Source organism: Sceloporus undulatus, unplaced genomic scaffold (assembly GCF_019175285.1).
Source record: "Sceloporus undulatus isolate JIND9_A2432 ecotype Alabama unplaced genomic scaffold, SceUnd_v1.1 scaffold_14, whole genome shotgun sequence".
Classification (NCBI taxonomy): Eukaryota; Metazoa; Chordata; class Lepidosauria; order Squamata; family Phrynosomatidae; genus Sceloporus; species Sceloporus undulatus.
The window spans coordinates 3,902,118-3,928,770 of NW_024802936.1; the positions used below are offsets into that span (position 1 = coordinate 3,902,118).

The 26,653-nt window shown below is 38.3% G+C and overlaps 1 protein-coding gene across 2 annotated transcripts in view; it reads right to left on the reverse strand.

Moving 5' to 3' along the window:
- Nucleotides 1-26,653, reverse strand: part of LOC121917303 (laminin subunit alpha-1-like) — a 124,148-nt gene that overhangs the window by 73,620 nt on the left and 23,875 nt on the right. Inside the window, exons 2-11 of one of the 2 annotated variants that reach the window (XM_042443152.1) lie at nt 24,449-24,619; nt 23,684-23,796; nt 16,985-17,227; nt 12,546-12,725; nt 10,779-10,868; nt 8,217-8,334; nt 6,017-6,195; nt 4,798-4,903; nt 3,221-3,381; nt 724-864 (exon numbers count right to left, since the gene is read on the reverse strand). In XM_042443152.1, coding sequence (XP_042299086.1) covers nt 724-864; nt 3,221-3,381; nt 4,798-4,903; nt 6,017-6,195; nt 8,217-8,334; nt 10,779-10,868; nt 12,546-12,725; nt 16,985-17,227; nt 23,684-23,796; nt 24,449-24,619 — 1,502 coding nt within the window. Of the gene's footprint in view, nt 1-723; nt 865-3,220; nt 3,382-4,797; nt 4,904-6,016; nt 6,196-8,216; nt 8,335-10,778; nt 10,869-12,545; nt 12,726-16,984; nt 17,228-23,683; nt 23,797-24,448; nt 24,620-26,653 lie in introns of those variants that run through there. The other variant, XM_042443153.1, reaches the window with a different exon arrangement.

Consider the following 26,653-nt stretch of genomic DNA (forward strand, 5'->3'; position numbering starts at 1 on the left):
TATTTTCCTGTACAAGCCAGCCTGGGCTCTGAGATCATCAGGAGAGACTAAAAAAAAATTTGCAGCATTACCACTTTACAGCTCCAGCAAGTATTGCTTTCCAAGGGGGAACTGTTTGTGATCTAGCCATCCAGGCTTGTTTTCCAATGGGGACAATCTGTACCTTATCAATGGACAGATAGTTTAACAGTCCCTTAACTGTGATGGTGCATTGGATATCCTAGTGCTTGAGCAGAGTTCATAGATCTGTAGCAAGGAGTGAATCCATTTTCCTCACTCTTCTTCTTAGTGAAATGGAGACTCTTTATATAAACCATCTCCATTGCTTTCTTTACTGTACTTATTTTTTTTCTTTCATTTGTTTCTCTTTCCCATCCTTTTAATCAGTAGCTTTACATTTAATATTTCATAAATAATATGCTAATGCTAACAAACAAACAAAAATTATTTTTCTTTATTTCCTACCAACTGGTTTTGCCTTTTTCAGTTAAGAGAAGCATGAGGCTTCCTAAGACTTTTGTTAATTTTGGAAACTTTTGTCTTCAACCTGGATCTAAGAACACAGCAAACATTGTAACCAAATGGAACAATTTATCACTGGAATTGAATAATTTATGTAACATTTAGACTGAGAAAGGATGCTTATCAAAAAAGAAGTGGAAGACATGAAATAAGTTTGTGGTACTGCCCAAGGAAAAATGATTACGTTTGGTCAAATCATACCTGGCTAATGGGCCACGGAAGACTTTCACAGACATCAGAAACACCAAAACAGAAACATTCAGTACAACCTTGAGGATTCCTTTCTTGGAGATTATAGAAACCTGGTTTGCAGCGGTCACAGTTCTCTCCTTCTACATTTTCCTGTGAAAGTCATACATTTGTTTGATGGTCAAAACCAGAAGCGTGTATACGTTGTAAGTTACAAACAATTGCTAGCATAATATTTTAGGAGGCTATAAAAGCAAAGCAAGACACATAACCTTACATCCAAAAGAACCTTTCTGTTTAGCAGAAACCTTAACACTTTTGTATATTTATGAAATGAAGTATAGCCATTTTAAGATAAAGATGAAAGCTTAAGCCTTAACTTCCACTACAACTAAGCAACAGAGATACCCTATGGCAGTGATGGTGAACCTTTCTGGGGGTTGTGTGCCCCAACTAAGAATTTTTCCAGTGCCGGGGCAGAACTTCTGGCCTCTGGGGGCTGGACTTCTGGGGCAGACCTTCTCTCCCCATGGCTTTTCCAGCCTCTAGCTGTCTGCAAAGAGACAGCTGAAGGCCAGGAAAGGTCCGGGAGGAGGAGCCATAGGTGCGTGCCTGTAGCTCCTTCTCCCCTCACGCTTTTCCCATCCCCCAACTGTCTCTGAGAGACAGCTGAAGGTCAGGGGAGGTCTGGGAGAAGGATTCACAAGAGCCTGTGGCTCCTTCTTCCCTTACACTTTTCCCGGCCCCCAGATGTCTCCAAGAGACACCTGAAGGCTGGGAAAAGTCCACAGAAGTGGAGCAACAGGTTCCAGTCGAAATGGCGTCATGTGCCACTTTTGACACATGTGCCATAGGTTTGTCATCACAGACGTATGGCAAAGAGCACCTCTGTAGTTTTTGCAGCCCTTGACTAATCCAGAGTCCCAGGCCTATGCTTTTTTTCCCTTTTTTGCTTCCCCGAAAGATTGAACTGCCTCTACTTAAAGCCACTGGGAGTGGCAACTCACCTTTTAAATGGGTTACAGCCTTCCTCTGCACTGCTGAACTTTAAGAAATATTTATCATTTAACAGTTTAACATTAAGAAAAAAGAAGAGACTTCCAGCCATTTCTTTTGTCATTGTTTCTGTTTAGAATTTTTGGCAGGCTACACAGCTCCTGGAGTATCCTAAGCAGAAAACTAGGGGCCTCAGACCTGCCCAAGTTGCCCAACCCTTGCTTCATTGTTTTCAGGTGTTATGCTTGTCTACAACTTTTGCTCCATAAATCAACACTTCCTTGGGGGTTTTTTTTAGCCCCGATAGCCTTCCTCTGCAAATCTGGGACAATATTGAAGCAGAGCACACCAGGGGTCCATCTACCTAGATAACAATTGTCTGCTTTCTCTGAATACTTCCTGCAGGGAGAAAGAATAAGGCGGAAGCAAACTGAGACCTTTTCACTTTAAATGTGCCCATTTTCTTTTGAAAAAATAAACCATGGGCTCCTTTCATGCTTGGTTTACAGGTACATAGCAATTAAATTAAATTACATAGCTTAAAAATAAATTCACTTTCTTGACAGAAAATTCTGTGGTGTCAGTGACAACAGGGGATTCTTAGGGAATAGAAAAATAGACCAGGGATATATGAAGCCTATGTGTTATTCTTCTATTGTAAAACCTCAGAGAGCGATTTTTCATCATGCCTTGAGAATCTCAGGATTTCTGCGTTAGCATTTATATCAGGAATGGGTAACCTGGGGCCCTTAAGATGTGGTTAAACTCTAAAAATCATTGCCAACAGGGCCAGAGGTGAAAGATTGTGACTGCTGAAATACAACATCATTCCCAGTCACTCATGTTAATTGTCACAGAATCAGTTTAAACCATGATCACTATTTTCTGTACAACATAAAAGTTTGAGGTTAGCTCCCTCTGTATAAATTGACTATGCGTTTATTGTGCTTTTCATTTATTTTATTTGTTATAAATTGATTTTACTGGGTTTCTGAACCATAATAAAGAATTACTTACATTATCACTATTTGTTTCAACTTCTGTCTGAGCAATCTCCTCAACTGATGCATACAGAACAATTAAATACTTTAACTAAAGGCTAGCTAAATGAAGCTGTTTCATGTGGCTTCCTTGGTTTTAATGGAATTCAAAGAATGTCAGCTTGTAATGGGCTTACGGAGAAACCAGTCCTCTCTATCTCTAAATATTTGACAGTGAGAAAGCAACAGGTTAAAAAATTCAATACCAAATGTGTTATTGTCATTGAGCAACCATTTTCTAACTACAGTTTTGTTTACTTGCTCATACTTTGCCATTCAATCCTCCCTATCATTTGTGGGAAACATACCATGAATCCTAATTTAAATTTCCATCTACAGATACTTTTGTGTATGTCAGTTAACTGCTGTGCTCTTTGCCATTAAAAAAGGAGATGTTGTATTTCCCTCACTCAATTTATAAATCCCACTTCAAATTTCATAATCAACCAAAAAAGAATCAATTGTAGACTTACTTTACAAAGACAAGGTTCGATGCATGGGTCATCATTAATGCTACCCACCAGGCTACAGTTACAATGCACACAGTTTGGATAACCTTTATAGCCAAAGGCACAATGGTCACATTTTTCTCCTGTATAACCATCCTTGCAGTGACATTGCCCAGCCTGAATACCTTGAAAAAATGGGAATGAGGAAGATATAATATTAAAACACCAAAAAAATCTTTCGAGTATCACAATGAAAGCACAATCTGATATGCCCCAATGCCAGACAATGAAGGAGTCCTAGCAAAAGCTAAACTTCATCTACTTTTTCTCACCATATTACAAGCCCTCTCACTCCTGACTGACTGACAATCACACATAAGCCTTCTGTGCTAGCATATAATTGTAAATATCCATCTGTCAAGTATGGTAATTAAGCTAGAAAAACTTTGTCTAAATTACCCAGTCCTGATTTTCATCCTCTCTTTCAACTTACTGAGCTCGTCTGACTATCTTTTCAGTTTTCAGCTCCATCCTACTGTTGGTATGTTGTTACCAAGAGGCTCAGCCACACTGGCATTTCGAGTATTTCACCAACAACCTGACACCCAGAAATACCCATTTTATCCAGGATTATGCATTATAAGGGCAATGCCGTATTATATGCTTGCTGTCCCCTATTAACCAAGACCGGAGATGTGCCCACCCCCATTCTCTGGCCAATAGGTCTGAGACCTAGAGAGCACATATATATTTAACTCTCTGCCAGGCTCCTAATGTAACTACATTATGCAGACATACCTAATGATTAGTGTATCTGGACACAAAAGAGAAAAAACATGATGTGGAAAGACGTGGAATCCCATTGATGCACATATCACAACTATTTAGTTATCCATTGATATCTATTACTTCTTCTCACATCCAAAATATGAATGATGTTCCATATCATTTTACATTACACTTACTTCCCTCTCTGCTTGATTTGGCTAGATGCTGGTTTTATATGGAGTTGCATACCATAAGGACTCAAGAACGAAGCCACCAAGACCACAATTTACCCTCTTTCTTCACCTGCATCACTAGCTTTTACTCAATGTTTCAAGACAATGCTACATCTTTCTATGCAAAAACATGGATGTTCAGCACAACATAAATCACAAGGAACAGCCCACTGATTTCTGAAGGTACAAAGGACAAGAGGGAGTGGCTTCCACTTCATTTGCTTTGGAATACCACATGCATATACTTCATTATCTTTTATTTTCCAATTCTGACATTCCTCTCTCATCTCTCTGTTTACTCTGAAATAGCTACTTGTGTCTTCAAGACATGTTATTTACATTCCAAAATTCTTATCTCCAACCCAGTTAGGCACCATATGTGACCCACTAATCCCCTTAACTCCTCTGTCTCCTTATTAGGTATCAACCACTTTCTCTCTCTCTCTCTCTCTCTCTCTCTAGCCTACCAAATATCCCACTTTCTCTACTCTTCTCCTGTTCTCTTAAATCTAGATTTTATCCCTCCCCCCAGTATTTCCTCATATATGCAACTCCTGATTTTGAAAACACTGGCTGAGCTGATTTTTAGAGATTACTTACCATGCTGTGGGTCAGCATGGTCATCATCCTTAACACAGTCAGAACCAAAGGATCCAAATAAATCACATTCACAAGGAAGGCAAGGATTATTGTCATAGGGAGATACCTGTAAAAAATTAAAATTTAATTTTCATTGTCCCTGTCTGGGGGTGATGATGATACAGGATGCCAAACGTCTAAGAACCTTCAGGCCTCCCAATCTGCAAGCACAATCTTTCTTTCTTTTTCAGGTACAGTAGAGAAGGTCCTCACTCATTCAAAAAGTTGACCAACAATTTCTCCTTCAGTAATATTGGCCATTTGTCCCTCTCTGCCAACTCAAGGATTCTGATAATCCAACCTTCATCTGATGGATTAATATTCATCTTCCAGTTCTGGGCATATAACAGCCTAGCCACTAGTATCATATAGTGAACTACTGTAGTTTAAAACTACTATCCTTATATTTAACTATACTCATTAAAAAATCTAGTTAAAAAAATAATCTTATAGTTCCAAATTGACTGCATTAGCCTCTGTATATTTCTCCATTAAGTCTTTGCATTATCAAAAGTTCACCACAAGGTAATTGCATGAAATGCTGGCCAAGGGATTTTGAGAGCTGTGATTTCAAAAACCTTAACTTTTCCAGCTCTGGGAAGCAGCATTCAAGTTTCTCAGGAATTGAATAGCATTATATAGACCCTAAAAACCAGGCAAAGCCCCTACCATCCTGCACATATTGCCTAAATATAGCCAACAAAGGAGAATATGTATTGTATAAGAGAGTCAGCAGGAAGAATGGAGCCATAGAGGAAACTGCTGCTTCTCCAACCAAAGAGAGAAATAGTGGCGGATGAGCACATTATGCCAGAAATCCCTTTCCTGTATTCCGAGCTGTAAAGGGCAGACTCTGAGGGAAACCAGCTTCTCACCACTGTAGATGACCCCTCAACAAATGTTAAGTTTACGTAATATGGTCAACAGCTGCAGCAACATATAAGGGGTTTCAGTTCACATAAAGCATTGTATGTGGTTGGTAACAGAACTAGCAGCCTGTTTCCAATGATACCATGGCAGTTCACCCTGACTTTTTTTCTCCTGTTGATAGCTTTTTATTCACCATGACTTTTTTTTAAAAAAATCACAACATATTTAGAAAAATCAACAAACAATGACTGAAAGAAATGCATCTGCCCTCAGCACAGCTTAAAATAAGTGAAACACAACATTATCTTACTTTATGTGGCCTGTAGTATCCATCAGTACAGATCTCACAGTTTATTCCAGTAGTGTGCTGGGTACAGTTTATACACACTCCACCTCCTTTGAACTGGCCATAAATGTTTATACTTTTTTTTTGATCTGCCACAGTCTGATCATAATAACAGTCTTCTGCTTTGTGGTGACAGTTACATCCTTAAAAAAAAAATAATTTAAAAATCCACTTTCATTTCTGTTTGGTAAACCACAGTTAAACAAATAAATTAAGCAGTAAAACAAATCACACTGGACACATCTTGTACAAATATACCATTGTATATTTGCATTTAGTGCATTTAGTGTCTAATAGAGAGAGAGAGAGAGCAGTCATTTTTATTTGTTTTCTGCAGCATTATTTAAATACAGAAACACTTGAAATAGCCTAACCTTTATCTTTCTTTTTTGCTTTCCACACTTGCCATAAGTCAAATGGCTATTAACTGTTCACATACCTCGAACTAAACAGAAAGCATCTGTTAATAGCTGAAGAAACATATCCTTACATAACATGCTGCCTGTCCATTAAGTGTAACACATCTATGGAATATTCTTTTTTACTAAAGCATTTCAGATTTCAAAAGTTCTCTGACTGAGCATTTCTGTTTGCTATTTGAACATCTTTTATGCTCTAAAACAATGACAACCAAAGTGGTGGTCCCTATACTGATGCTGGCTGAACACAGGCTGAAGATGTTAAAGTTCAGTCAGAATACACTTTCTAAAATAACGGTATAATTAAAAAAAAGAAACTAAAGATTTAATAAATTGCTAACAATAATGTGTGCAATTCAAAGTAAATTAATTTTCCATAATTACATGTCTCCAGAGCACAGCTACAAAAATACTGATGGGCCTGGGGACCAAGGCTGCATCCTCAGTGCAGAAATAATCGGGTGGTGCCAAAACAAACTACAGTTCCCAGAATTCCATAACATTTGAGCCATGACAGTTAAAGGGTCGGAACAGACGGCCCTTTAAAGCCGCCATCTGGGCATCTTGGGAGCCTGGTGTTTATATGCCACACATTCCCACACCACCCTGAAGCCACCCAGAAATCAGGCAGCCGCCCAGATGTTGGTGATTTCAAGGTGCTCCAGCAGTGCTATGTTTATCCGCCACATGCTGCTGAAGCGCATGAAACCACCATGGGGCTGCATATGGGCAGGAAAAGCCACCTTTTTCCCAGCTGAAAAAGGAGCGAGTCTTTGCTGCTCTTTTTTTCATCTGACTTCAAAGTGGATTGGGGCTGCGACGTGTGTTCACCACACGCCCAATCCATCTTTGGAAGGGGCGACTTCAAGCTTCTACCAGTTTGTTTCTCCCCAAAGTGGCGTCAAACCGGATTATTTCTGCAATGCACATGCAGCACCAGTCTTCTAAGAAAAAGTTACAGGAGACAGCATAGAAGAGAGAATTAAGAGGTAATATAGTTGCTGTCTTCAAATATCTGAAGGGCTATCATACAGAAGCTGAAGTTAATTTATTTTCTGTTACTCATACAGAGAGTAGAAGCCAAACCAATGGGTTCAACATACTGGGGCTAAACATGAAGAAGAGCTTTCCTGCATCAATGAAACACAGTGCCTCATAATGTGATGGACTCTTTCTCACTAAAGCTTTTCAAGCCCAGGCTGGATAGCAACCTGCCTAGGCTGCTCCAATAGTTGACTTCCTGCATTAAGTGCATAGTCAAACTAGTCTAGGTCCCTTCCAGCTCTATGATAATACTGTATACCCTTTCATTGAAAAAAAGAAAATCATGCTTATACAATATCTAACTCACATCAGATAATGTACAAGATAACCTGTCATACATCTATCTAGTTGTGTATGCACATTGTGGTTTCCCCTTGCAGTGACTGGCCTAAATCCTAGCCAGTCCTAACTAAAGTAGACCCATTGAATCTACTTAGGTGTAGACTTACCACTCAAAAAGTCTATCTAGTGAGGAATAATAGGATTCAGAATCTAAAATGAGAGCTGTTGAAATTAACTACAATTTTCAAAGAATCTGCTATTTAAAATCAAATGCTGTGACAAAATGGTAATGACAATATGGTAATTTATGCCACAAAGAAGTAATCGCAGATCTGCAGACTTCAACGTTTACTCATTTCACCATTATATAACTCCATAAAACCAAATATTTACAGAATTGTCATTTTAGCACTACATACTCTCACATTTGTTGCCAGCAGAAATGGTTCCTGGTCTCCATGGTGCCTGGTGATAGCCAGGACAACACTCATTACAGCTCTCACCACAAGTATTGTGTTCACACTGGCACTGTAGTTTCTAAATGAAAACAAATGGCAACATAACTCCATTACCTAATACTTTAAAAAGTCTCTTTACTAGAGATTTTAAAATACCTGAAGTCTCTTTTAAATATTCAAGACGAGACTGGGTCATGTACAAATTACCAGTTTTTATTGAATTTTCCCAGTCTCTGTTTGATTTCACATTTGGTTTTCCCATGTAGCATCACACATATCATAGCAATACAAGTTTTTATACAATTCATATGGACTAGTACTATTCCCTAGTCTCTCTCCTCCATCGTCTTTTATCTTCTTTTCTTGATATAAAATATTCCTTTGGATTTGCACAATGGCACATTAAGTCTCTTCGCCAAAAGACCTTGTTATTGTTTCAATCAGAAAGCACTCAAAACCTATCTCAGCATTATTATTATTATTATTAACCTTTATTTATGAAGCGCTGTAAATTTACACAGCGCTGTACATGCAATCTTTTTAGTTAGACGGTTCCCTGCCCGCAGGCTTACAATCTAAAAAGACATGACACAGAAGGAGAAGGGAGTGGTGGAGGGAGAGGGTAAGAGGTCCAGCAGTTCCTCTCAACCTCCGAGGCCTGGACCAAGGCAGATGGACTGAAGGGAGGGCTTGGCTTCAAAATGGAAGGTTAATCATTATCCAGGGAAAATACCTACAGTACTCACAAGTAGGATAATACATATACAGTACATAGCAATACAGGAAATGGATCGATAAACAGCCAACAACAGAACATCAGATAGTAAACGACAATTATGCGATGCCTGGGAAGGCTTCTCTGAATAGGATGGTTTTCAACTCTGTTTTGAAGCTGGTTAAAGAAGTGATGGCTCTTGCTTGTGGAGGAAGAAGGTTCCAGGAGTGAGGGGCAGCAAGTGAAAAGGGGCGAATCCGGGATGGGGCAGAGGAAATCCTGGGCTGAGACAGGAACCTTTGACTACCAGAACAGAGGGCCCTGGTGGGAAGGTGAGGAGAAAGAAGGTCTGATAAGTAAGGAGGGGCCAGTCCATGGAGGGCTTTGAATGTCGACAGCAGGAGCTTATACTGAATGCGGAAAGGGAGAGGGAGCCAGTGAAGGAATGCCAACACAGGAGAGATGTGGTCAGAGCGGTGGGTGGAAGTGATAATGCGTGCAGCTGAATGCTGGACAGAGATTAAAGGATGGAGGTGAGAAAAAGGAAGCCCAGCCAGGAGGACATTACAGTAATCAAGTCGTGAGATCACTAGGGCATGGACCAGGATCTTGGCAGTAGAGGCGGAGAGATATGGTCGGATTTTGGCAATATTGTACAAAAAGAACTGCTACAATAACCCAATTCATAATCATACTACAGGAAACCAACAGCCAGAAGAACTGCAACACTGCATTTTGCAGTTCTTCACCCCTTTTTCAGTACTGCAGAAAAACATGCTAGAGAACCCTCATGCAATTTCAACATTTACCATTGATTTATCATACTTAACATCTGAGTGAACAATGAACAAGAGAGATGTGAATATTACTTCAGCACAGTGCTGAAGATAAAAATATTTTAAAATACAATAATGCATTTTGTACATTATTATTGTTACTGTTGCTGTTGCTATTTTCATTTAGAATAATAAAACCAATAGCCACAATAGTAACTGCAGTAAAAGAGAATATTTCTAAGTAGTTTTGGTAGATAAGATATACATGTTTACACAGGATTTGTAAGAGTGTGCATGATTACACTGTTGGTGAGAGAAAATCCAACTACCAGAGCAGTCTAGAGACAAGTCCACCCAGATGCAGCCAAAATAATATCGTAGGAGAGTTCAAAAACAACAACACCCGACTATTGGTATGGGCAATGCATTGATCACTTTTCACACTCAAAAGAAACACTCAAACATATTAATTCATTCAAAGTTCTGGAGGCTTTATCTTCAGTTGCAATGTGTACAGTATAATACAATATATATGCACATTCCTCTCCGTCAACATCCAACCAACTACAGTGGACCCTTGTTATACGCTGGGGTTTGGTTCCAAGATCTCCCATGTATAACAAAATCCATGTATGTTCAAGTCCCATTAAATATAATGACATAGCAAAATGGTGTCCCTTATAAAAATAGACAATCAAGATTTGATATTTGAAATTTATACTTTTTTGAACATTTTCAAACTGTGTATGCTTGAATCCATGTATAAAAAATCTGTGTATAAGAAGGGCCGACTGTACTCCAACGTCTGCTCCAAATAGCTCTCCAACTCTCCAAACAAACCCAACTAACCCACATGTGACCAGTCTCTCAGTCCAAAATGTCTAGAAATCCTATTGAGGACTATTGTGAATAAAGAACTAAGAATATTTCAGCAACATTCAGAAGTTTGTGGCAGATATTAAAAGAACTACCAGTTTTACTTTTTTTAAAAAAATAGAGAGAGAGAAATATGGAGGGAAGGAATAAACATACCTTTGTTTCATTATCCAAAGGACAACTTCGAGCATGGCCATAGCAAATGCACATGCCTCCAACTGAGATATCTTTTATTGAATAGTAATACTAAATAAAGCAAAATTTATTTTTTAAAGTCAGTTGCCTTTTATTACTAGAAACACCAAATAGCAATATTTCTTGTTTTATTTATACATCAACTTTAACCATCTGTAAGACAAAAGAGTTTCTACAATGTTTACTGACACACTGCAGATTTATTTATCCAAATCTATATGAACAGATATCTGCATGTGTGCACATGTGTGTATCTGTGCACATATACACCAACACCCTACCACCCACCCCAGAGCAATATGACTTCAATATTACCTAAGGGGAAGAGGCGTCTGATGCCAAATTTTGTCTTCTTGCCAACATTACATTCTAATGCTAGATCTATAAGATGCTACAAATAAAATAAAACCTGGTATGCCATTCAGAAACTGAAGCATAACTTCTATGTTAACTCAAAACTCATTTTGACCTCAAGTAAACATTGTAACTGCCAAAAGAGATCATGACATCAATTTGGTCCAAAGCCATTTTCTGAGAACATGAGAGAACTCAAGAGCTAAACCAAGTTAAACTAATAATTAAGGAAAGCTTAATTAGTGAATTTAGTCTTGGCACATCTTCATTCTCTCAAGAATTATACAAACCATGCTTAAATACAGATTAATGTCTTCTGTCAAGTTAAGGTGAATTTTTACATATTATATTGATTGTCCTTTTCAATTACTAAGTTTTCTTCAATATTAATTGAAGTTATTATGTAACATCTGCAACTAACCTGAAGTATCATGGAATATCTAACATTAAGAATAAACATATATAGGTACTGAACATTTAGGCCCAGTTTGGACACAGATTCCCATATTATAAGCCATGTTATACAAAAAAGAAAGGCATGTCCACTATACTTTTCTCTCACTATGTGAAACCTGATATGTTGGCTTCTACAAGAGTTCCCCACCATGTTCAAGAAAAAGAATTATAATTTCATTCTGTTAACTAGGATAATAAGCCAAGATCAAACTGGCCCAGAATTCTAACCCCACCATGAGGAAGAGTTCTGTGTGCCTATATTGGTATGTAAACAGGGGCCCTTGTCACAGCTGCTAGTTATGTTAATGGTGGAAATGGCAACAAATGGAGTAAACCAAATGGCCCACCTTCTCCTTCATGCACATTTATAACGAATAAGGAGCTTCACCATCCCAAATTACTTCAGTAAATCGCCATGAAATCATCAGAAATTGTGAAAGAAGCATGTTCGGCCCCGGACGCTTCTCCTGTCAGTAAATCGTCATGGAGGCGGCAAGGCTCACTTCTCCCATGAGTAAAGCATCCTTGGAGCCACCATTTGGTAATAACAGGATCTTCCGTTATTGCCAAATGGTGGCTCCATGACAATTTACTGATGAGATAAGCGAGCCCCGACATCTCCATGATGATTTACTGACAGAAGAAGCACATGAGAGGAGGGTGAACCCCGATTACACTTCTTTCACGATTTCTGATGATTTCAGGGCAATTTATTCACAGTAAGCCTCCCATGTGATAAAGTTCAGAATGTATTCAAGAATTATATATCCTGGCAAAATCACTTCAAGGTGACTTTGTCATGCCAAAAAACAAATAAGTGACTTGTTCATATTTATCTTAAGACAAATAAAGGTGAAATGTTTTAACTGGCTGCCTATTCATAGGATACAACAAACTCAACCAAAAAAAATTGCTTACCCTTCTTGTAACAATAGGGTCAACATCTTTAGGATCATGATGGCTCAGTGTCATAAGGTCAGCATTAAGAGTCCTTATACGTTGCAACTGAAGACGAATGTATCGTGCAGAAGTAAATGCCAATAATTTCTCTGAAGGGTCATCAGCACTAGGTCTTCCATTGATCAATGATGTATGGATCTAGAGAGAGAGAAAGAGAGAGAGAGAGAGAGACTATCTTTATTAAAAACATGCATTCATATCAAAACATAAGAATAACTTTTGGGGAAAGTTTAGAGTCACCCTTGCTGTTCCCACCCCACTCTAGATGAACAAAGCAAAACAACTTTTTTCTGCAGAACTGATACCAAATTCAAACAATTGGCCCTCTCCACCACTGCTATCATTCTTCAGGATATTGAATTAAATGCTTTCTGGCTCACAACTCTTCAGAGTCTCCTTCCAAATCACAAAGGAAATGCTGAACATGCATTTCTGAAGGAGCTTCTAAAGTGCTATAAGAAAAAGAGGAAAGAAGACCATGCATCTAGTTGGAACACTGACTTGCATAGTGACACAGAATGAAAGACAAGGGGGCAATTGTACTTGTATTCAGACATTTATGAACTTTCATACCAAGTCTGCAGTACCCATTTAATTCCCATGTTATTTATTCAAACGAAAGTGGCGAGGGAAGTATTAAACCACAAAAAGGAGGGGAGGAACATAGAAAGCCAGAAATGCCAAGGCAATTACAGCAAAGAGACTGTCCTATTGTCCTGAACATATTATCAGATAGGGAAATGAGTGGAACAAATGGCTCACTATACATTTTGGAGGTTGCATTCAAACTCCAAAAACAATCCACTTTGATACCACTTTTTGTAGTTTGTTGTGGCACCAGAGTGTGCTGATAGAGGCTAAATAGCTCACAAAACTACAAATCCCAGGATTCCATAGCATTGAGCCATGGAGTTAAAGTGTTGTCAAACTGGATTATTTCTGCAGTGTGGATGCAGTCTAAAAGACCCGGCTACTAATAGTTCTAATAATTCTACTATTGTTTTTTGTGGGTTTTTTGGGCTATGTGGTTCTAGAAAGATCCCTTCCGACGTTCGCCAGCATCCGTGGCTGGCATGTTAACATGCCAGCCACGGATGCTGGCGAACGAAACGTCAGGAAGGAACTCCTTCTAGAGGCCACATAGCCCAAAAAACTCACAAAAACTATGGATCGCAGCCATGATGAACGCCTTCGACTTCACAATTCTACTATTATTCTAAAATATCTACCTTTTTAATTTTTATTTTATTTCACTTTATTTTCCTTATGTATGAAAAGATTGTTGAGACTAATCAGTGCTAACACTAATATTCAGAAAAGTAACTAAACTAACATGAAATGTAAGTAATATGAAACTTCTGTTTGCTCTAAGAAACTGGCATATTATTATACATAAAGCTTTTCCTTACTTTATTCAATGAAAATGTACAACATTTATTGGTAAGAAAGGCCCTATACAAACAGGCAGGAAGGGGCAGTGAGATGCCGTCCCTTTTTGCCCCGGATTGGTGCCGCAGCAAACACACGGCACAGCACTGATCCGGCCTTCGCAGAGCACAAAAAGGAGCCTTTTTTTCCATCTCCTTTTTGTGCCTGCAAAGCGGCACCATAGCCACTGCTGGGCGGCTTGATCACGTTCCTTTGGCGCAGTGCCGCTTGAACAGCTGCACACCAAGATGGCACTCAGGCAGTATGGGGAGGGCTGTGAGCATGGGGACACTCAGTCCTCACCCCGCCCACAGGACGGCACTTTTTGCCCATCTGTACCGGGCCAAAGTCTATCCAACCTCTGCTTTCCATGCTACATTAACAACATTTACATGTGATATATCCAGTCCTTTGACAGAACCAAAGATGCCCTTCAGTGTCATTTTTGCAAATGGTTTGAGATCCTGAACATCTTTACTTTGCTCCCAAAAATATTTATTTAGGATTTGAGTGTTAAGAATCTAAAATTTTCTCATCTGAGGCTTGAGTGACTAGATTTGATCTTTTTCACCTCAGGAAACACAATTAATACCATTAAATATCCAGGAATCTAGTTTAAAGTTACAAATTCCACTTCAGGACATGTACCTGATGCAAATATTGTACATCCCATTAAAATTACTTATTTTACATCTCCTTATATGTAAAACTAGTATAATTAATTTAACTTAACAGTAATTTCATTTTATTTATAAGGATGTAAATGTGTTACTTCCTGAAAAGGAATCTGGGAGTCCTCTGTAGTAGCTATTTTTACAAGGTCAGTGTTCTGTTTGCTAGCTTATAAAGACAGACATTCACAGTACACCAGCTACATCTTTCAATGTGCCATTTCATTATAATGCAGGGCTGACTGTGTGATCTATACTATAGAACCACTATGAATAGAACTGCTTAAAAGAAAGAACAATAAACTCTTGACCTGCCAGTGCATAGCTCTTTTAATTATGCTCTCTCCTTGAAACAATGCCAATCCCTGTTTCTGAGCTTAAACTGAACAGAGCAATTTCAGGCAGGAGGAGGGGTTGCTGGTCCAAGTGCTTTTAGTTTTTTGTTCCAGTTTCAGGTGGTCTTTTTGGAAAACATTTTTTTTTCAAGAAAAGGAAAAGAAAGAAAGAAAGAAAGAAAGAAAGAAAGAAAGAAAGAAAGAAAGAATTAGAATCTGGGTCCAAAGAAATAATCATAAACTTTTCAATAAGGAGCCACTATGGTTTCAGAACCTGTAAATGTTACTTTTATAGACTATCCCCCAGATAAGGCTATTTATGAAACCAATTATTGTTCCTCAGGCTTGTTTTGGCTATTAAATCTCTGCAGGGCTTGGAAAAGTTACTTTTTGGATTACATCTCCAAATTGTAGCTGGAGGATTCTGGGAGTGTGTGATCAAATGTTATCAAAACAAGTATCAAATACAAATTACCTTCTTAACCAGGCCCTTTCAGTTACTACTTCAAATTCTAGGGTTGAAGGCTGCTGCCATACTGCAGAAATAGAGCAGTTTGACACCACTTTAACTGCCATGACTCAATGCTAAGGAATTGTGGGATTTGTAGTTTTGTGAGATATTTAGTCTTCCCTGACAGAGAGCTCTGGTGCCCCACCAAACTACAAATTCTAGTATTCCATAGCATTGATCCATGGAAGTCAAAATTGTGTCAAACTGCTTTATTTATGTAGTGTGGCGGCACCCTGAGTGAGATCAAGATTGGGCTTTAAACATTCTCTCCACCAACAGCTAAAAAGCAGAACTCAGCAACTTTGGGACCCAACACCAATTGTTATTTCCAACATCAGTAGAGCCATTGGATGAGTAGATATTGCTTTATCCCATTCACATTAGTTCAGTAATTCTACCCCAGATAGGAACTAGGTGGAATTTACAATCTGATTTAATCCTGGAATTACAACCCCCAGAAACCTCAGTCAACATGTTCAGTATCCCTGCTGGCTGGGAGATTTTGGGAATTTTAGTCCTAGATAGTAATATATGATAGTATTACTTATATAGTAATACTATCACTATGAAAATGACATGCAATTCTACTACTCTTTTCCACCACAAACCAAGGAAGCTGTTTTGGTCCTAAACCAGTGTCTGCCATCAGTAATGGAGAGGTGAACAAAGTAAAACTTAATCCAGACAAGACAGGGGTATTCCTGGTCAGTCAAAAAGATGATCAGGGAACAGAGATTCAACCCATGCTGGATACGGTTATACCCCCCCTTAAGATTCAGTTCTGCAGTCTGGTTGTGCTCATGGATTCAACTCTGAGCCTGGACGCTTGGGTTTCAGAGGTGGCTAGGAGTGCATTTGTGCACTAGTTGCACCCATTACTTGAGATGTCAGACTTGGTCACAGTGACACTGGTTACATCCCAGTTGGACTACATGCACCATGGAGGCTGCCTTTGAGGAGTGTTGAGAAACTTCAACTGGTCCAAAGAGCTGTAGTCACATTGATAACTAGGGCTTGACTATAGGAAACACACAACTTCCCTGTTGCAACTACTCCACTGGCTGCTAGTCCATTTCCAGGCATAAATCAAAGTGCTGGTTTTGTCCTATATCTTAGGTCCAGGATATCTGAAGGACCATATTCTCCTTTACAATCCTATGTTGTTTTTGTGTGTCTTCAAGTCATTTCTATCACAGGGTTTTCTTGTCAAGTTTCTTCAAAGGGAGTTTGCCATTGCCAGTGCTTTAAGATCTGCTGGGAAGGTTGTTCTCTTTGTCCTACCATCCTCACAGGTTGTAACATGTTTTATTCGCTTCTCATCTTAATAAAAGCCAAAATGAAGTGAGGCAGAATTAACATTTGGCCAACTTTTATCATATTTTTGCATGTCACAGTAATTATATCACCACCCTGAATATAGATAACAGGTACAGGAACCAAAACAAAACCTACCTCTCCATGTTCAAGAGGCACTAGCCTAGAATAATAGGAAGTGCAGATCACTTCATCATCTCTCTTGTATGTAGGAGGCCCAATTCTTGGTGTTACATTATATCTGGTTAAGCACTCTGTGTCACTAATTGCATAGTACTGCCAGGGCCTGAATTCAGTGCCATCCACAGAACGTTCCAAAATCCAGTTTCCAGGTCGGGGAGCATTAGCAGCTTTGATGATTATATATGCAACTTGAAAGACCTAAAAGAAATATAATGAAAAAGGCAACATTTGGGGCTGAACTATAAAATATATATTTAACTCATAGTTGTTCTGGGAAATGACAAAAAATTCAAGACCTACGTCCAAGGTCTCAAGGTTGTTAATGATCTCACAACTTTGTTACAATGGAAATGCATTTGAAACACTTCCACAGCTTGTTGTTTTGTAGAAAAATTATATTTCAACTTCTTTCTATTTTTTTATGAGAGCTTACAATGTTCAGAAACGCATCAATTTCAGACTTGAAGTTCAGTCATCTCACTAGAATGGAAAATATTTAAGAACCATATGTGCAATGAAAAGATTGTACATATATTGTAACATAGTCAGTAGATATTGGTTCAAGTGTGATAGCATGTAAATGCAAAACTTATTGATACAGATAAAGGAATAAAAGCTTATAACATACTAAATAAGTCTAGAAGAATATACACTACTTTCATAGCCTTTAGAAATCATGCTAAAATTTCTCCTCCAATTGACTGTCTGCAAATAAATTCTCCCCTTTTTAAAAAAAAAGCAACTTAAATTATAAAGATTTAGATCAAAATATGCACTGAGGGCAAGAAATGTTCTGCTTCATCTCAGGAAAGGACATTTCTATTATTTCAGAGTACTTGAGGAAAACTCAATATAATTACTAGAAATACCTGTTCTAACAAGTATTTTATGAATCCTGGAAGTCATTTCTAGCTGCAACATGTCTGTATCAAAGAAACAATTCATATGTATTTGAAAGAAAGATACCCTGTTATAATATTTGAAACCCATATTCAAATTGTGAGCAAGGGAATGAGAGAGAGAAAGAGCCCTCTCTCCTTGGCAACTGCCATCGTCCAGCCTGGAGGGAGTGAGGGGGCAGGAAGGGGCTAATTTTTAATTTTTATTGTATTTGAATTTTGAATTTTTATTGTATTCTGTATGTATTTATATTGCTGTAACCTGTCCAGATTCCTTGTGATTGGGTGGCCTATAAATAAATAATTTGTACTTGTTGTTGTTGTTGTTATAATTGCAATTAGACTGCTAGCAGAAGAAGTCACAAATAATTAATATCATATTATCAAAGTATTAATTTAGAAGAGACACGGCTGGTCCTTTGCACTGAAGCAAAATGAAGGTGCTAAAGTTGGGCAAAGACAAGCTAATGCCCTTGCATTGTCACAGTGATCCAGATCTACCAGTTGCTCTATGCAACAGCAACTTGCTAGAAGTTTCTGTGTGATGCAGAGGTGCTGTTTCAAGAAACATTGCTTTCAGTGCCTCTCTTATAAGAACATTATGGGATCAGTCTGAATCCACCCATCCCACCAACATAATGTAATTCTGGCATTACAGCAAGGCCAATGAAAGCCTTTTTTCTGTATTTTATGTAAACTTGAATATTCTTTTATGATTAATACAGAGTGATTTTGTGGGGGCTTTTTGGGCTATGTGGCCATGTTATAGAAGAGTTTATTCCTGACATTTTGCTAGCATCTGTGGCTGACATCTTCAGAGAATGCTGGCATGGAAGAAAGTTGTGTGTGTGTGTGTGTGTGTGTGTGTGTGTACGCGCGCGCGCACACACACACACACACAGTGTGATCCTAGGTAGGGAGGAGTGAACAGAACAATACATAGATTAACATGGAAATCACTCCTCCCTACCTAGGGTCATACAATGTGTGTGTGTTTATCCAACTCTCTTCCATGCCAGCATTCTCTGAACATGCCAGCCACAGATGCTAGTGAAACATTAGGAATAAACTCTTCTAGAACATGGCCACATTGCCCAAAAAACCCACAAAAACTATGGATGCCAGCCATGAAAGCCTTTGACTTCAAGTACAGAGTGATGCAAAAAGAATGCTGCAAAACTCAATAAAAATAGCTTTACTTTTGCCCCATTCTTTTTGAATCAGCCGGTATAGCTAGAACTGAACTTTGAAAGTTGATGTTCCAACTGTTTTAGATCAACAATTACAAATATTTCAGCTTTTCTTGAAGTTACAAAGAGTATTTTGTCAGGGAAAACAAGTCAGCTACCAAGACAAGAGTGCAGTTTACTACTGGCACGCAACCTCCATTTACTTTCAGTGCTGGACTTCTCTGAGAATTGTCCATTATTCATGTTAGTGATTAGTGCTGATTTGGAAGCACTGACATTTATATTTCCAAACCAAGAAAAAAGTAGTTTATCTTCAAATGAGCAAAATAGGCCTTGCTTTTACATAGCATATAGTAATTTGCTGAACCAAGCAGGTTTGGATATGGTTAGTGACTAAACAAGAGATCACTCCGGTCCTAATGTATTTATATAAGTAGTGAATATCAGGATATGGTGGATAAGTAAAAGGACGTGAATCTGAGGAAAGAGGCTTGCTGCTCTTGACTAATTCTATCTCTGTTGGAATTCATATACAGAAGTACAAAAGCATGGCTCTGAATTGACTCCTGATGTAATCACTAAACAAGAATTCAAAGTGTAAATAAAGATATTATATTGGTTGTTTATGAATGTACTTTAACAAAAAAAATGAAGGGAAGGGACCCCAACTATTTTGGGAGTACTGCATGAGGGCAGTATTAAAGCAGGCATTTATCTTTGGCCCCCACCATATTCCTGTCTAGACTCTGCACCTCTGGCTTCTTCACCCATTCCTGCTGTTTACAGTAAGACCACTAGTACTAGTGTAAATAGCAACACAACAGATCTGGTTTCAATCAGAAGCCAGGAGGTTCCAAGGCTTAAAACATTCTTCCTCTCCCTTGTAATTGTCCCTTTCCTTGGGGGACCCTGTCTATTTTGTGAGAGAGACAATTTTCAGGGCCACATGAAATAATGTGATGTCTCATCTAATCTGGTTTTGAGGAGTAGAGAGAAGAGTTGTTCACTCTCCAAAGATATGTAAAGAACTAAACAAAGTATCAAGGCATAAAAATCCTTCACCCTGCCTCATATTCTTCCTCCTTATTATGTCATCCTTTCATTTAATCTGCTCTCTCAGGCATATTAATGTATTTGACACTACGACAAAGAGGATCCACTCATGAAAAAGCTATGTGGAAAATTATCTTCAGGTGACACATTCATGGCACCATTACAGCACGCCTGCACATCTGGTCTGAATATAAGTATGCGTTTGAGAACAAAGATATCTTCATGATTTAAATAAGATGAGCTAAATAAATAAATCCTCATTCCTTATTTGGTATATATTAGATTAGATATAACACACTTTCCTGTATTGTTATGTATTATTTATATGTATTATGCTATTATTTCTTATATTGTACACCATGGACAGGTTTACTTTATTCTACAGCGCTATATAAATAAAGCATAATAATGATAACAACAGCAACAACAACAACACAGGATGAATCTCCCTAATACGAAATTCTTGAGACCAGAAGTGTTTTGGATTTTAGATTTTTTTTTGAATTCTGGAATACTTGCATTTACATAGTGAGATATCTTGGAGATGTATGTACATGGAATTCATTTATATTTCACATTTACCTTATACACATAGCCTGCAGATAATTTTTATAAACAATCTTTTAATAATTTTGTGCATGGAAAAAAATTTGTGTACATTGAACCATCAGAAAGCAAAGATGCCACTGTCTCAGCCACACATGTGAACACTTTTGGATTTTGGAGTATTTCAGATTTTGGAATTCCGGATAAGTTATACTCAACCTGTATTAAATGAAATTTCTGGCAATGCTAAATTATATCTCTCACTTTTAGTGAACTTTCACAGTTTAGTGAAAAATATACAGTATGAAACTTAGCCATTGGGATTTCATTGATATCAATGAACATACAAATAATTAGCATACAGTAGGCCTTTGTTATCTGCTGGAGTTTGGTTCCAGGATCCTCTGTAGATAACAAAATCCGTGGATGCTCATATCCCATTAAATATAATGGCATAGCAAAATGGATTCCCTTATTTAAAATGGAAAATCAAGGTTTGCTATCTGGAATTTATACATTTTTTGAATACAGTGGGCCCTTCCCTTGCGCGGGGGATCCGTTCCGGACCCCCCCCCCCCCCCCACGTAAGGCTAATTTTGCATATGCTCGAGCCCCATTCATTTGAATGGGGCTCATGTGCAGCGGCGTGATGGCACAGCAGCGTGCAGGGCGCCACGGGCACACGCCCCATTCATTTGAATGGGATGCGACGTCCCTTGCGCCCCGCATGTTCCCTGCGACTTGAGCACATACACTCAAGTCCGCGAAAAGCACACCCGCATATAACGCGGCCGCACTGTATTTTCAAACTGTGGATGCTCGAATCTGTGGATAAAAAAATCTGTGGATAAGGAGGGATGACTGTAATCTCTTAAAATTTGCATTTCTATATGTTACAATCTGTTGGGCAAATATTAACATATGCTACAGATTGCTCTTAATGAAACTGGTCTGCCAAAACATTCTATTGTCCTGATGCATAACCTGTATTGTTAGAAGAGAATACAGAGAAACAGAATGGTTTCTAATTGGCAAGGCTGCATTTTATCACCCTATTTGTTTAACTTGTATGGTGAATCATACACAAAGGAGGATTAGATTAGGAGGATGGAGATTTGAAAATTGGGGGAAAGAACATTAACAATTTAAGATATGGAGATGACAACATACTACTAGCAGAACATAACTTGGAATGGTTATTCAAAAAAATCAAGAAAAAAAAGTGAAGATAGGTTTACAGCTGAACATAAACAAAAATAATGATCACAGATTATTTAGATAACTTCAAAGTAGACAGTGAAAACATTGAAACACTTCAAGATTTTTCTTACCTTGGCTCAATCATTAATCAGAGTGGAGACTGCAGTAAAGAAATGAGAAGAAGACTAGGACTATGAAGGTCAGCTATGAAGGAACTAGAGAAGACCCTGAAGTGTAAAGATGTATCACTGAATACTAAACTTAAGATAACCCATGCAATCGTACTTCCTATTACTATGTATGGTTGTGAAAGCTGGACCATAGAAGAAATCTGATAGGAATAAAATCAACTCATTTTGAGTTGTGGTGCTGGGAAGAGTTCTGCAGATACTGCTAGAAAAACAAATAAATGGGTCCCAAAGCAAATCAGGCCTGAACCTTCACTAAAAGTTAAGATGACTAAACTGAGATGGGTGTACTTTGACCACATCATGAGAAGACATGACTCACTAGAAAAGACAATAATGCTTGGTAAGGTTGAAGGCAGCAGGAAAAGAGGAAGATAGCATTCTGGATGGATAGACTCAATCAGGGAAGCCACAGCCTTGAGTCTGCAAGACTTAAGCAGGGCTATTCATGATACAGTGACTTGGAAGACTCTCATTCATACTTTTGTAAACAATCTTACACTTACAAACATGACATAGCATTTATGTTACTCAAATTTAGACTTCTGCTGGGCAGGTGGGTCTTGGCTTTCCAAGCTTTTAGAATCTAATGTTTGGAAGCAATGGAGACATACTAGAAATTAAACTAAGCAAAAACCAGTCAATGGCTAAGTTGCTGGTATATAGCCAACTACTGTACTTGTGAATTGTAAAAAACATGATTAAATTAATTTTTTCCTCTGTATATAATGTATACTGGCATTACTGTATATATACATTTAAAGCTCTTGTTGATCTCTTAGCGAGCCAAATATCTAAACTTACCATCTTCTATCTCATGTTAGCAGGGAAACACGCAGGGGAACACACTGTATATCTATAGTTCTGCTGTTTTTTCCAGCTGAGCAAACATTACCACACTTGCCCTGCTGGCCACTAGAAAGTGTAGGATTCTTCCTTTACACACAGACTAGGATTTCATGCCCACAAGGGCAACACTGTTTGCATCAACAAAAGGAAATGATTGAAAATTGGTCAAAGAAGAAGGAAGAATCAAAATTTAACTTGTAGGCTATGCAGTTTTGTTGATTTTGTTGAAGGCTTTCATGGCCAGCATCCATAGTTTTTTGTGGGGTTTTTGGGCTATGTGGCCATGTTCTAGAAATTTTCCTTCCTGATGTTTCGCCAGCATTTGTGGCTGGCATCTTCAGAGACAGATGCCAGCCACAGATGCTGACGAAACGTCAGGAAGGAAAATTTCTAGAACATGGCCACATAGCCCGAAAAAACAAACAAAAAAAATTGTTGATTTTGTTGGGTGAATCCATTTAAGCTTCACCCATTGGGAGAGGCGAGAAGATAGAAATAAAAAAAAATTAAGCAAATCTTAGAATAACCCATATATTATATGAACATTTTTGAGTAACCCTATTCTATGTTAATAAGCAGACATTGTAGAGAGAAAAATAGTCATGTTGGAATTTAATTGACAAACCTACACTGTTCACTCAGGAAACTCTTTATTTCTTCCCATTGTACTCAACCACAAAATATTAGAAATACTTTGATCCATATTTTTATGTAGCTGTTATTACTTACCTGTCTTAGATCCAGAGTGATGGTTACCCAATGATATTCTCTTCCATTCTGAATACTGGGACTTTGCCACCAGTTATTAGTACCATCTATAGCATTTGAGATAGGGTGTTGTTCTAAAAAACAAAATTAGGGTCAGATTTCCCCACTGGTTTCAGACTAAAATCACATTCAGACTAAAATCACAGAATTGGAAGAGACCACAAGGGCCATCGAGTCCAACACCCTGGCATAAAGGAAAACACAGTCAAAGCACTCCCAAGAGATAACCACCCAGCCCCTGTTTAAAAAGCTCCACAGAAGGCGACTCCACCACACTCCAAGGTAGTATATACTACTATCAAACAGTTCTTACCATCAGAAAGTTCTTCCTGAATAGATTCTTGTTTTATTAGTAAGGCACATGTGTCCTAAAAAGATTGGGTGGGGATCTCATGGAGAATACAAAAATATTATAGAGTTATAGACTCAGGGGGGGGGGGGGGGGAATGATTCCTATGCCCAGTTCAGACAAAATCATGCATAACAGGACCAAGATCCAATGGTCTGGGATCTCACTGATTTAAACAATTCTACTCTATATGTTTGGAAGCAGCCCAGATTTTAAGACTCTAGTGATTACAATGGGATTACCTAGAGCCTAAACTGCATCGTTCACATAACCAAAGCAGCTGCATACCTTAACAAGCGTAAAACAAACACAGTCAACACTATATATAGGCAGTGTCTCAAGATACTGCGAGAAACAGTATAATGCAGTCAACTTGCCTTTAGGATTTGAACTATTGTGGTCACATATTCGACACTGTGCATTGCGTAGAGGTCGTCCTGGAACATGCTCCACAAGTTTACAAAACATCTCAGGACCCTTTTCACCACAGGTAGCATTGGTACTGATGTGAGCATTGCTAGCAAGATTAAGAATAGCAGGAAATAAACCTGGAAGAAATAAAAATGAAAATGAATTAATTTTTATAAGGAGCTTTGAAAGGAATGGATGTCTTTAAATAAAACTTTATAGCCAGAGTTCTTACTCCGTCTAGATAGAATCATTTTTTAAAAATGTGAAGAAGTTCTAATTCTTTACACTTTTATCCTATTTACAAATAAAAGCTCCACAACATTTCTGTGAGCCTTTGGGGGAAAGCACAGTGACCCCCAAGCCAGAGTCACACCGCCCGCCCAACCAGATGAGCAATTAGACACCACACACCGCAGGAGCAAAGAAGAGCTGTGGAAGTGGCAAAAGGGGCACCTTTTTCCCAATGCAAAAAAGAAGCAGTATTTTGCCACTTCTTTTGCACCCAAAAATGCCAGATTGGGGACGCAGCACAGGGATGCGTTAAGCCGCCCCTTTACAGCTGTCTGTTTAGCCCCTTTGTCAGGTTTCTGTTATAGCTAAGGTGATTTCTTATGTGTCTGCACCAAGAGACCCTAAATTCATTCAATTAACATCAGTCAGCAAACAGCAGCTTTGGTAATGTATGTAACAGAAAAATAAATCAGTGTCTTAAGAAATATCCTTTGAGGTTTAAATGCATATATTTTTCCAACAAGAGATAATTCAAAAAAGATTTATGTTCAGGACCAGTCTTGCAATATTTCTGGGACACAAATCACAATGTGTTATGACAAGTAATTCTGAGTCACATTCACAATCCAGTATACATAATACAACTGTGTCAATTTTACTCAATGAAGTAATGAAACTTAATATGACTTGCCACTAAATCTCTCAATGAAAACAAATTATGAGGCTTGCTCTTCAGTCAAATCAGCTAAGGAATTTTTGAGGAAAACTGAAAGGAGTTAGAGGAGAATATTAAAATAAATCTTATGAAGGTTTTTGAAATTCTAAGCTTGGAAATATTTTTTTAAAAAATGAAGTACAACTCTCAAGCTAGTTAGGGGATTCTGGGAACAGTAATCACCCAAACTGATTTTAAACCCATCCCAATGGTGTTTCACACACTCTTAACACATTCAGGTGGATGATGCAGTTTACAAGCTCTGTTCCGCACACTCTGTGATCTCCCAAAGTGTCTGTTGCATGGGTTCCAAATCATTGTTATAAGCAGTCTACACACAAAGGCATGGGGACAGATCCTGCTGCCACAGAACTGTACCCTGATTCTGTTCCAGTTCATTAATGTCACAGAGTAACAGAGGATTACTTTTTCCCCCTCTGGACTTTTGAATAAGGTCTTCTGCTGTAGATGATCTTTGCTGTGAATCTATTAAGCAAAATGTGTTTCCAGTTAAGTACTTCAGATTGTTGACTAAAAGTAAATACCTTGGGATTTTGAGTCCTCTGCTTGAAAAACTGAAGTTGGCATGATAAATGAATTTGTCTTTAAAGTGCGAAAGTACTGTTTGCTGGTTTTGCTGCAAACCCTTGTAGAAACTGCATTAAACTGAATTAGTTTATAATATTGCCACTGGTCATTTCCTGTACCATTATTATTGCTTTAAATATTGTATGTTGAAAGAGTGTTTGCTGAGATAAAACACTCATCCAGGCAAATGAGACATTCTAGTACCCCGAGTCATATTTCGTTGCAGAATTCACATAGAACTAGAGCTGCAATACAGATACTTTATGACATTTTTACCTGAAGAGTTATAAACATGTTTCAGCTACCTGCTATGTACAGGTTTTCCCCTCACACACTCACACACACAAAAAAAAAAAAAAACAGTTAGGACAAAAATTGCCCCAACCAATCTATCATATTGGTGTTGGTTACATTTTTTGCACACAAGGAGGGCTGACTGTTACTCAAAACAAAGATTCCACCTCATGAAACATACCCAAACTTCACATGTGTTTTCTGGCTTGTGGCATATTTGAGATATGGATCTCTGTATCCCCCACAGAGTAGAAGAATTCTCAAGGTGTCAGATATCCCCAAATTACACCACTGATTGTTGTGTGTGTGTAGTGATTAAAAGAGGGCTAATACAAAAAACAAT